Below are 11,845 nucleotides of genomic sequence, written 5' to 3' on the forward strand. Positions count from 1 at the left end.
TGGTCTCAATCTCTTGACCTCATGATCCACCTGCCTCAGCCTCCCCAAAGTGCTGGGATTATAGGCGTGAGCCACCATGCCCGGCCAAGGCTGAGTGATTTTTAAGTTTGGCTCCCATATTATTATTTTGATTCAAGGAATATTAAATACAATCCAGATTTTTAGCTTCCTTGAAAACAGCAGAAGTTTAGCAACCCAGAGCCTGCGTTTCTGCACAGCAAGTTTTGGCTATAATCAGCTGGAGCTGAGTAAGGTCGAGTTCCCACCACTCACGTGACCTCCATCCATGCGGTTAGAGCCATTTCCCTCGTACTCACTGACCTTACCTGCAGGGATCCTGTGCCTCAGCGTGTGCCACAGAAGTCTAGATATAGCCACAAATGACAAACCTGACAGCTGTTTTACTGCTCTGGAAGAACAGAAGCAAAACATACCGTGTGGATAAGCAATGCAGGAGGCACAGCCCTTAGAAAGAGCAGCAGCTGCCATAAGTCCAAAAAAACTTGTGGGATTTTTCTCAGTCCCATTTGCAGAAGAGGCTAATGGAGCTTCTTTCAGATACTTCTTTAAACTTTCATAAATAGCAAAGCAGATAATTGTTTCGGAAATTCCAGCGTAAGAGGCAGTTAATCCTCTATAGAAGCCACGAATGCCTTCAGTCTGGTAAACGTAACGAGCACACTGGAGTGTATTCATCTGCTTAGAGCCCCTCACTCTGCATAAAAGAGACCAGCACAGGCTGTTAAAGAGACACATCATGGCGGAACACAGAGATATCACACAGTAGGAGAATGGGTCTTCCTTGTGGTGTTAGGACACCTGTTTTCATCCTCATTCCTGGCTCCTAACTCTCATAGCCCTTGTCTTTTGTTACAATGTGGGGTGTGTGAGGCCACAGGGGCAGCCTCTGATAGTCCCTCAATCTCCTTTCGCCTGCCCCAAGGCCATCCTCTAATGTCCCTACCCTGTTGATCTTACTCCATGAGAGTCCCCTTCTATCCCTTGGGGGAAGGAATGCTGCTGGCATGAAGCTTCCAGAAAAACCCAAGAGGACAGGGTTCAGGGAGCTTTCAGAGCTGATCGCATGCAGGCTCCTGGAGGGTGGCCCCTGGGGAGGGTATGAAAGCTCCGCGCCCCTTACTCTGTACCTGGCCCTACCTATTTCTTCTTCTGTATCCTTGTGATGTCCTTTATAACAAACCAGTAAATATTAAGTGTTTCCCTGAGTTCTGTGAGCCACTCCAGCAAATTAATAAAATCCAAAGAGAGGGGCATGGGAACCCCAACTTGAAGCTGGTCGTTCAGAAGCTCTGGAGGCCCAGACATGCAACTGGTGTGTGGGTGGGTGGGGGGTGGGCAGTCCTGGGGGCTAAGCCCCCAATCTATGGGGCTGTCTCCTGTTAGACAGTGTCGGAACTGAACGAGAGGACACCCAGCTGGTGTCCGCTGCTCAGTGTGTGGGAAAACCCCCCTGCACATTTGGTCACAGAAGTTATCTTCTGTGTCAATGACTGTTGTGGTGTGACAGTGGAGGAAAAACATGGTTTGAGGAAGAGTTTTTCCCACGTATCTTTGTACTGTTGTCAGCTGACCCCCAGCCCACTGAGGCCAGACCAATTAGCTGGCACATCTGACAGGCCCACAGAATACTCGCTACATCTGTATCAAGAGTCATAGAAACATGTTCATAAAAACATTAACATTTGACCTAATTTTAGAAAGAGCTGCAGGGAGCAGTAAGGCTTATCACAGAGGAACTACAACTGCAAAACAATCAGAACAATCCAGATAGCTGACCATGGTACACCTGCTAGATTAAGTCACAAGGCGGTGAGACACAGGGAATGCTTTCAGTGGAAAACAGGACTAAGTTAAAGGTAAAGGACGATCACAAGGACTAGGCGCAGTGGCTCACACCTGTAATCCCAGCACTTCGGGAGGCTGAGGCGGAAGGACTGCTTGAGGCCAGGAGTTCAAGACCAGCCTGGCCAATGTAGTGAGGCCCCATCTCTACAAAAAAATAAATAATAAGAAAGAAAAACAGGAACATTCCAACCTGTTGGTGAGGCTACTTATTAGATTTCTGATTGCACTCATCTCCAAATAGATTCTAATTATTGCTAAATTTATAAAATCATAAAACATCAAAATAAAACAGCAAATGAAAAGCCTCAGGTTTAGAGGCTCCTACCCCAGGACGTAAAGCATTTATGAACTGCCTGGCTGCAAGGCAGGAGTGAGCCACTGGATGAGCGTAGTCAGCTGTGCACCGGTCACATGTCACAGAACCCTCCAAGCAGGCGCAGACCTGGGGCCCTTGGGCTTCACTCAGTCTCAACTGGCCTCTCTCCGTTTATTATCTCCGCATAGACTGTTCCCGCTCCTTAGTCGCAGTGACCTTTCTAACACAAATCCAACCACGCAACTCCCATCCAGAGGCTGGGTGCCTGTAATCCCAGCACTTTGGGAGGCCGAGGCGGGCAGATCACAGGGTCAGGAGATCGAGACCAACCTGGCTAACATGGTGAAACCCTGTCTCTACTAAAAAATACAAAAAATTAGCTGGGCGTGGTGGCGGGCACCTGTATTCCCAGCTGTTCCGGAGGCTGAGGCAGGAGAATGGCATGAACCTGGGAGGCGGAGCTTGCAGTGAGCTGAGATGCGCCGCTGCACTCCAGCCTGGGCTACAGGGCAAGACTCCATCTCAAAACAAAACATCCAGAGTTTCTCACCCTTGGCACTATTCACATTTGGGGCTAGATCATTCAGTTTGGGGAGAAGCAGGCTGTCATGTGCCTTGTAGGATGTTTAGCAGCATCGCAGCCTCTATTCACACTAGACACCAAAAACACCCACCTAAGTTGTGGCAACTTCAAATGTCTCCAAACTTAGCTGCTGAATGTCCCCTGGAAGGCACCCCCTACTTCCATCCTCCATTTCCCGAGACTGCCCTCAAAGTCCAACTCCAAATTCCCTTTCAGGCCTGGGAAGGATTGGGATCCCCTGCTCTTCCAGCCTTATTCTTCCATAACTCCCTTCTCCTCGGAGCAGATGCACATACTACACGCCAACCATACTTTCTGTCTTACAGTTCCCTAGAACTAACCACGCTTTTTTTTTTTTTTTTGAGACAGAGTCTTACTCACTCTATCCCCCAGGCTGGAGTGCAGTGGTGCGATCTCAGCTACAACCTCCAACTTCTGGGTTCAAGCGATCTCCTGCTTCAGCCTCCCTGGGATTACAGGTGCATGCCACCATGCCCGGCTAATTTTTGTGTTTTTTGTAGAGACGTGGTTTCACCATGTTGGCCAGGCTGGTCTCGAACTCCTGACTTTATGATCTGCCCTCCTCGGCCTCCCAAAGTGCTGGGATTACAGGCATGAGCCACCACGTCCAGCCTGCCTCCTTTCTTTAGAGGCAGCTGAAAATCAGAGTGGACTGGCTAGAAGTTTCCAGTGTACACATTTCCAGGCAACACAGTAATACAGGGGTTCTTAATAGAATGCTGGTAGTTCGTTCACTTGGACTGGGGAGAAAATGGCATCTTTAACCCTAATCCCTAACCAAAATCCAAAAGTTAAATTGTTAACTATTGGAGTTTAGGGCTAAGCATAGTGGGGTATCTAATCCCAGTTTGGGTCTTAGCTATTGTGTCTTCAGAAGTATTAAAGCCACCTTCGTACTTTATTTCATTTCAGCTAGGGTTTTTTACAACTTGGATGAAACTTAGCTTTATTGATGATAAGTTTAAAACACTCTTTACGCCGGGTTCCATTAGCTTGGGTTAATTGTATTTATTACAAATGTAAATAAACAGGCCACAGTAGTACTAGTAGTAGTACCTGTGATTTGACACACATAGAAATATTTTCATGTCACATTATATTTGTTGAAAACATCACAGGACACGGTTTATCATGTCTTAGAAATTATGGCAGTTACTGGACTACTATCTTGTTAATTTAATGTGTTAAAGAGGCATACTACTATATCACTGATAAGTGTATTTTTAAAAACCTTATTGTAAGGCCTGGTGTGGTGGTTCACGCCTGTAATTCCAGCACTTTGGGAAGCCGAGACAGGAGGATTGCTTGAGCCCAGGAGTTGAGACCAGCCTGGGCAACATGGCAAGATCCATCTCTATAAGAAAAACAAAATTAGCTGGGTGTGGTGGCATGCACTTGTGATCTCAAACTACTGAGGAGGTGAGGCTGAGGCAGGAGGATTGCTTGAGCCTGGGAGGTCGAGGCTGGGTGATAGATGAGACCCTGTCTCAAAAAAGAAAAAGAAAAGAAAAGGGAAAAAAAATACATTATTCTACCTGGGAGGCATAGATTGCAGTGGGCTGAGATTGCACTGCACTTCAGCCTGGGCAGCAAGTGAGACCCTATCTCAAAAACAAAACAAAACAAAACAAACCAAAAAAAAACACCCAAAAAACAACATTATTCTAAAAAGGGCCTGCAGGTGTCACCAGACTACCAAAGGAATCCACAGCCCTACAAAACGTTACAAACCCCTGGCTGGAGTTCGAGGGCAGAAGCCTATTACAGTTTAGGGCCTTTGGAGACTAAAATTAGCCCTCTGAGGTCCGAGGACATTCAGAGTTCTGCCTTTACTGTCTTCCCTTTTGAGAGGGAGACCATCTGGAGGAGAACCCACAGCACTTCAACTGGGATGGGGTCTGCAAAGGAGAGACAGTCACTGACTCTCTGAGACAACAGGCGGGACTGCGGATCAGGGAACGCAACCAGAGAAATCCCCTCCTTCCCCTGTTTGTCATCTCTGTCGCCCTTATCTTCCAATGATGCTCACAATACAAACCTCAATGCAAAAGAAATCCTGCATGCACTTAAATTAAGAAAACGAGGAGGGGGATAGCTAAGGAATCTGTATATCTCATTCCTTAGAGATGTGGGGGAATTCGGGCAAGAAAAAAAAAATCCCAAAAATCCTTTCATTAAGGAAGGAACAAATAATAACTTACTTCTGTTCTAGCTGCATTCGGGTTTTAACCATCCATATAGGATTCATTAAGGAATTTGTGATAAAAGCTGGAAAAAAAAAAAACAGTAAAGGTCAACACTGTACATAGTCAATACTTATTAAAGATGTCTATTATCATATAATAAACTTTGAAATCAGGATTTCAATGGCCTAATAAAAAGACAGTAGGAAGCAGTTATATTTCTTTTTCTTTTTCTTTTTTTTTGGAGACAGATTCTTGTTCTGTTGCCCAGGCTGGAGTGCAATGGGCACTCCAGTGATCACTCCAGCGATCTCAGCTCACTGCAAGCTCTGCCTCCCAGGTTCACGCCATTCTCCTGCCTCAGCCTCCCGAGTAGCTGGGACCACAGGCGCCCGCCACCACACCCAGCTAATTTTTTGTATTTTTAGTAGAGATGGGGTTTCACCCTGTTAGCCAGGATGGTCTCAATCTCCTGACCTCGTGATCCACCCGCCTTGGCCTCCCAAAATTCTGGGATTACAGGCGTGAGCCACTGCGCCCAGCCGGAAGCAGTTACATTTCTATCCTGCAGAGAGAAGCTTCAGTTTCCCCGTTAATTGTAACATCTATTGGTATTGCTGGATCTAAAATAAATTTCTCTTAATTTTCTGGAATCCCTTCTAGTCCTTTCAACCTCTAGATGGTACTGTTGATATCTGTGTTAATGTGATTCCTACCAAAAATTATAACTGTCCTAAAACTCAATTTATAAGCCTCAGATCCAGAAATAATTTAACTGGCCTCCCAAAGAGCTGGGATTACAGGCGTGAGCCACCGCGCCCAGCCGACACTGTTTTTAAGAACTTCCTTCAGGTCTGCTTTATTTATCGAGGGTTCTAAGTTAACTTTGCAAAAGTTACAAAACGGATTAATAGTTGTTAGCTTATGGTAACTCACTACTGGCCTATCTTTAAGCAAAGAGCAACCTGTTTTGGAACTCTGCCTTTCCTCCTCAGAGCTCTGTATTATATAGAAATGGCTTCCTTGTATAAAGCAACTTTAACATTTTCTATTCAGGGTCTAGAAATAATTAGCTATAAATATTCAGGCAGGTTGGTCACACTTGTATCTGGAGTAACAAATGGCAAACAAAAATGGTGTGTACATCTTACAGACTAGTAGGAGATGCAAATTTTTTGTAAAATGCCAATTTAAGTTCTCTAAAATATCTTTCTAGGCCTGGCGTGGTGGCTCATGCCTGCAATTCCAGCACTCTAGGAGGCTGAGGTAGGTGGGTCACTTGAGCTCAGGAATTCGAGGCCAGCTTGGGCAACATGGTTAAACCCCATTTCTACAAAAAATACAAAAACATTAGCTGGGCATGCTGGTGTGCGGCTGTACTTTCAGCTACTCAGGAGGCTAGAGGCAGGAGGATGGCTTGAGCCCAGGAGGTGGGGATTGCAGGGAGCTGAGATCATGCCACTGCACTCCAGCCTAGGCGACAGAACCAGACCCTGTACCAAAACAAAACAAAACAAAAAACAAAACAAAACCAATTAAAAAAAAAAAAAACAAAAAAACCCCTTCTGTTTAAATGGACATAGAACTCTATACAGCCTTCTAGACATAGCCTTCTCGGCCAGGCGTGGTGGCTCACGCCTGTAATCCCAACACTTTGGGAAGCCGAGGCAGGTGGATCGAGACCATCTTGGCTAACACGGTGAAACCTCGCCTCTACTAAAAATACAAAAAATTAGCTGGGTGTGGTGGCCCGTGCCTGTAGTCCCAGCTACTTGGGAGGCTGAGACAGGAGAATCCCTTGAGCCCGGGAGGAGGAGGTTGCAGTGAGCCGAGATCTTGCTGTTGCACTCCAGCCTGGGCGACAGAGTGAGACTCTGTCTCAAAAAAAAAAAAAAAAAAAAAAAGGCCTTCCCTTCTCTCAGATAGCTACGCGTTCATGTTTTACAAGTACATCCTGGGGAAGAAGTACTGCTATGGCTTTTCATTAGGAAGTGGAATGGTTCCCTCAAAAGAGAACAGATGCTCTGTGAGCTGTGAGCTGTCACTGACCCTCCTGAAAAACTCCACTGCAAGCCCAACACCCTCACTGCATAACCCATAGTTGGGGACAGGAGTGCCAATTGTACACAGGGTGTGTGGGACCCCGTGGGGAATCTGAAGAAAGAAACTCTAATTTTAGAAAATCATCTGATGGGGCGGGGCCAGGCACAGTGGCTCATGCCTATAATCCTAGCACTCTGGGAGGCCAAGGAGGTGGATCACTTGAGGTCAGGAGTTTGAGATCAGCCTGGGCAACATGGTGAAACCCCGTCTCTACTAAAAATGCAAAAATTAGCCAGGCGTGGTGGCAAATACTTGTAATCTCAGCTACTCAGGAGGCTAAGGCACAAGAATCACTTTAACTTGGGAGAAGGAGGGTGCAGTGAGCCGAGATTGCACCACTGCCCTCCAGTCCAGCCTGGGTGACAAAGTGAGACTGTCTCAAAAAAAAAATTAAAATAAATAAATCTATATATATATATAATTTGATGGGCAAACAGGAAGACATGAAAAACCTATGAATATTCCTTTAGAAGAACAAAATACCAATAGCATGCATAGAACATGTAAATTTTGAGGGCAAATAAAGAGCTTTAGTGGGCAAGGAAAATAAAATCAAGCTACAAACCGCTGTCACTCTCCTATCAGTTGTAATATAAAGCTTTAGAAAAACAATTTTAGGTGCAAAGGAAGAAAGGAGCTAATTTCTAATTCCTGGAAAAACTGTTTGGCAGAATGCATGCTTTAGAAAAGCGAGAGAAACCCTCTCTTCGCTCACTAGGGTGACATACCTGCAGAGCCAGCTGAGAAAATATGCACAATATTGCTGTTAGGCACGAAAATGCCATTAAATTGCTCTTTGGCTTTGGAGTAACATGCAAAGTATACAGCCCTGTTAGAACAAAGAGAACATTATAAAGAAATCATCATAGTGCAACTTTATATGTCCCTCCAGAATATCTGAAAAATTTTCAGAAAATAAAATGGGAAAGACACTGCCACGCACCCAAAAATCTTGTCATCGCCTGTGCTAAAACCAAAACCTGCCACAGGCACGTTCAGGAAGCTCTTGTGTGTCCCTCCAGAAATGATTTAGTGATGACAGAGGTGTTCAAAAATAATTGAGGAAAGTGAGATTTGGGGAAGACATCTATAAAGTCCTTTTACATTCTTCGTTCTGGATAAATGCTAATCCTTTAAGCATCAACACATTGGAAGTTTAAAATTTTTGTTTATGTTTCTAGAATAGACCACACTTTTTCACCTTGTGCCAAAATGAGAATGTCGAACATAATTTGAACTGTTTTTGCATGACTCAGGATCACACAGGAGCAGCTATCATATCATACCTGTGTTTTCATAAACAGTCCTTCCACCACCCCCTGCCTTGACTACCACAGAGTGGTCCCGTCACCTTTGCTTTCTCTTCACTTTTCCCCCTGCTATCTTCCCGCTTTTGGGGCTGGGAAATAGGAGCTACTTGGCACTTTTCCTGCTCTTTCACCAGCAATGCAGGGAAAATGTTTCTGTCTTCTGCCGGCCAATGAATCTTAATCATAGAATATATTTTTCAGTTCAGGATCTTAACGACTTATCATTATTGTGTTATAAAAGTCTTCCTTTTCCCCTAAACCCCAATTGTTCTAAATGGGTGAGGCAGCCAGGAATCTGCGTCAGGTTGCCAGGGTTACACTGTAGGAGCACTGCCTGTGAGCAGCAAGGGCTCCTCTCACTTTGTTTACTACAGACGGGCAGTAGTTTCCCATCTATGAATAATGCACACCCCAGATCATCTCACAGACTAGTACTTTCTGTTTTTAAATACATCATACATACTTGCTACAAAATTCTAAAGGAATAAAAGCAGTAAAAAAGTCTGCCTTTTTACAACATCCCCAGGTGATGTTTTTGGTTTGTTTGTTTTGAGATGGCGTTCTTGCTCTGTCACCCAGGCTGGAGTGCAGTGGCGTGACCTGACCTCACTGCAACCTCCATCTCCTGGGTTCAAGCCATTCTCCTGCCTCAACTTCCCAAGCAGCTGGGATTACAGGTACATGCCACCACGCTCAGCTAATTTTTATATTTTTGTAGAGATGTGGTTTCACCACGTTGGCCAGGCTGGTCTCAAACTCCTGACCTCAAGTAATCCGCCTGCCTCGGCCTCCCAAAGTGCAGAGATTACAGGTGTGAGCTACTGCACCCAGCCAATTTATGTTTAAATTGGAGCACTGATCTGGAGGAATTCTATAAGCTTTTGGTCTTCACCCTATATAAGACAACATTCTCATTTTTGTTGAAAGACTTCATTTTCTTTCAAGTCTCTTGGAGTATGACAAGTTAAGTGTCCTGCCCCTGCCACCCAGTTCCCTTCTCAGGAGGTCCTTTCTGGAAGAAGTTTTTTTGTTTTGTTTTTTCTTTTTGAGATGGGTTTTGCTCTTTCACCCAGGCTGGAGTGAAGTGGCATGATCTTGGCTCACTGCAACCTCTGCCCCCAGAGTAGCTGGGATTACGGGTGCCCGCCACCATGCCTGGCTAATTTTTGTATTTTTAATAGAGACAGGGTTTTGCCAAGTTGGCCAGGCTGGTCTCCAACTCCTGACCTCTGGTGATCCACCTGCCTCGGCCTCCCAAAGTGCAGGGATTACACGGGTGAGCCACCATGCCCAGCCTGGAGGCAGTTTTTAATCTGCTTTCCAGATATGCTATTCTCTCTCTGTCTCTGTTACTTTTACAATCAATCATACATTGTTATCCTCTCTATCCTATCTATCCAAGAGAACTTTCTGCCAAGATGGGATGCCGTGTATCTCTGCTCTTCAATACAGTAGCCATTAGCTGCATGTGGAGATTGAATGTTTGAAATATGGCCAGGGAGCTGAGCAACTGAACCTTTAATTCTGATTAATTTACATTTAAACAGCTCCTTGTGGCCAGTGACTATCGTTATATACTGTGACAGTACAGTTCTGTATATTTCAAACAGGCTTTCAGGAGAAGCCCTGCAAAAATACGAGGATGTCATTTGATAGAAAGTGAAGTTAAAAGCCTTTACAGTTCCTCCGGATCAGTGTTTCTAAGTGCGTTGGAGTCACCCGGGGGTTCTGTTAAAATGCAGATTATGATGTAGGTCTGGGATGTGCCCTGGAATTGTGTATTTATAACAAGCTCTCAGACAGTACTAATGCTGCTGGCCGCATGCCATACTTAGAGGAGCAAACACTTAGAGTACATTACAGTAATGATAGCAGATTAATTTTCACACTTAAGAATATGAAGAATACGGTAAGTAGAATCTCTTTCACACACTGAAGACACACCTACAATTCTCAATAACTATTTGCTATGTCCGCTACATTTAGGCAAATCCAACACAGAAAAAAGACACTGGTCATTCAGCAGCATCACCCTTTGGTAAGAAAGGACCCAGAATTCCACACTGCTTAGCACGGGCTAGCTGAAAAGTTTAATGCTTACCTTGATGGTGCAACTCCAACCAAATTTGGACCCAAGCCTCTAAAAAGTGACTTTGGTCCCTCTTTCTCCAAGATCGACCTGAATAATAAGAAAAGACAAACCTTTAAAACCCCTCAGGCAAGGTCTATTAAAAATGATAAGGAGTCAACCTTCTCATTAGTTCCTTGAGACAATAAAATGAGAGATCTCAAGCTCGACTCTCATCTAATTTGGTTACAATACAGAATGTATTGTAATGTCTGTAGAATACTGCTATCATTAACACAGTGAAAAAAACATGCTTCAAAAAGCATCAGTTAGACATATTTTATTTTTCTGCCTTTCTTTTTTTTTTTTGAAACAGAATCTTCCTCTGTTGCACAGGCTGGAGTGCAGTGGTATGATCTCAGCTCACTGGAACCTCTGCCTCCCGGGTTCAAGCAATTCTCCTGCCTCAGCCTCCCAAGTAGCTGGGATTACAGGCGCTCACCACCACACCCAGTTTTGTATTTTTATTTATTTATTTATTTATTATTTAGACTGAGTTTCACTCTTGTTGCCCAGGCTGGAGTGCAATGGCTTGATCTCGGCTCACTGCAACCTCCGCTCCCCAGGCTGAAGCGATTCTCCCGCCTCAGCCTCCCGAGTAACTGGGATTAAAGGCATGCGCCACCAGGCCCAGGTAACTTTGTATTTTTAGTAGAGATGGGGTTTCTCCAAGCTGGTCAGGCTGGTCTTGAACTCCTCACCTCAGGCGATCTGCCCGCCTCGGCCTCACAAAGTGCTGGGATTACAGGCATGAGCCACCACGACCGGCCTAACACAGGAGGAAGCTGTGCAGAGTCTGTACTAGACAATGAAATCCTGTGAAAGTAGGATGAATATCTGGCAGAGGGTTCCACACAGGGAACAATTTCCTCATCATAATAAGATTAACTGAGAAATAGGTTCAAAGATTTCTTTTGGATTTACTGCTTCTAACAATCCTATCTTCTAGATCTTTACCTAATATAGTAGAAACTTACACAGGGATATAAGGAATAGGGCCAGCTCAGTGCTTATACCTGTAATCCCAGGACTTTGGGAGGTCCAGGCACTTGAACCCAGGAGTTCCCAATCAGCCTGAGCAACACAGTATAAACCCCATCTCTACAAAAAATGAAAAAAACTAGCCAGATGTGGTGGTGTGTGCCTGTGCTCCCAGCTACTCAGGAGGCTGAGAAGATAGCTTAGCCTGGGAGGTCAAGGCTGCAGTGAGCCATCATCACGTCACTGCACTCCAGCTTTAGCGACAGAGAGACACCTTGTCTCAAAAATTAAAAACGAAAAAAAAATGTTGGCGGGAGGGGGGAAGGTGGAATTTAAGGAATAGAAAACTCTAAT

At 44.8% G+C, this 11,845-nt stretch overlaps 1 protein-coding gene across 1 annotated transcript in view; it reads right to left on the reverse strand.

Moving 5' to 3' along the window:
* The window catches only part of SLC25A33 (solute carrier family 25 (pyrimidine nucleotide carrier), member 33), a 43,992-nt gene that overhangs the window by 2,463 nt on the left and 29,684 nt on the right, over positions 1-11,845 (reverse strand). The window contains exons 3-6 of the mRNA XM_011994193.1: positions 10,484-10,561; positions 7,801-7,901; positions 4,988-5,054; positions 435-715 (exon numbers count right to left, since the gene is read on the reverse strand). Coding sequence (XP_011849583.1) covers positions 435-715; positions 4,988-5,054; positions 7,801-7,901; positions 10,484-10,561 — 527 coding nt within the window. The remainder of the gene's footprint in view (positions 1-434; positions 716-4,987; positions 5,055-7,800; positions 7,902-10,483; positions 10,562-11,845) is intronic.

Source organism: Mandrillus leucophaeus, unplaced genomic scaffold (genome assembly GCF_000951045.1).
Source record: "Mandrillus leucophaeus isolate KB7577 unplaced genomic scaffold, Mleu.le_1.0 Scaffold446, whole genome shotgun sequence".
Taxonomy (NCBI): Eukaryota; Metazoa; Chordata; class Mammalia; order Primates; family Cercopithecidae; genus Mandrillus; species Mandrillus leucophaeus.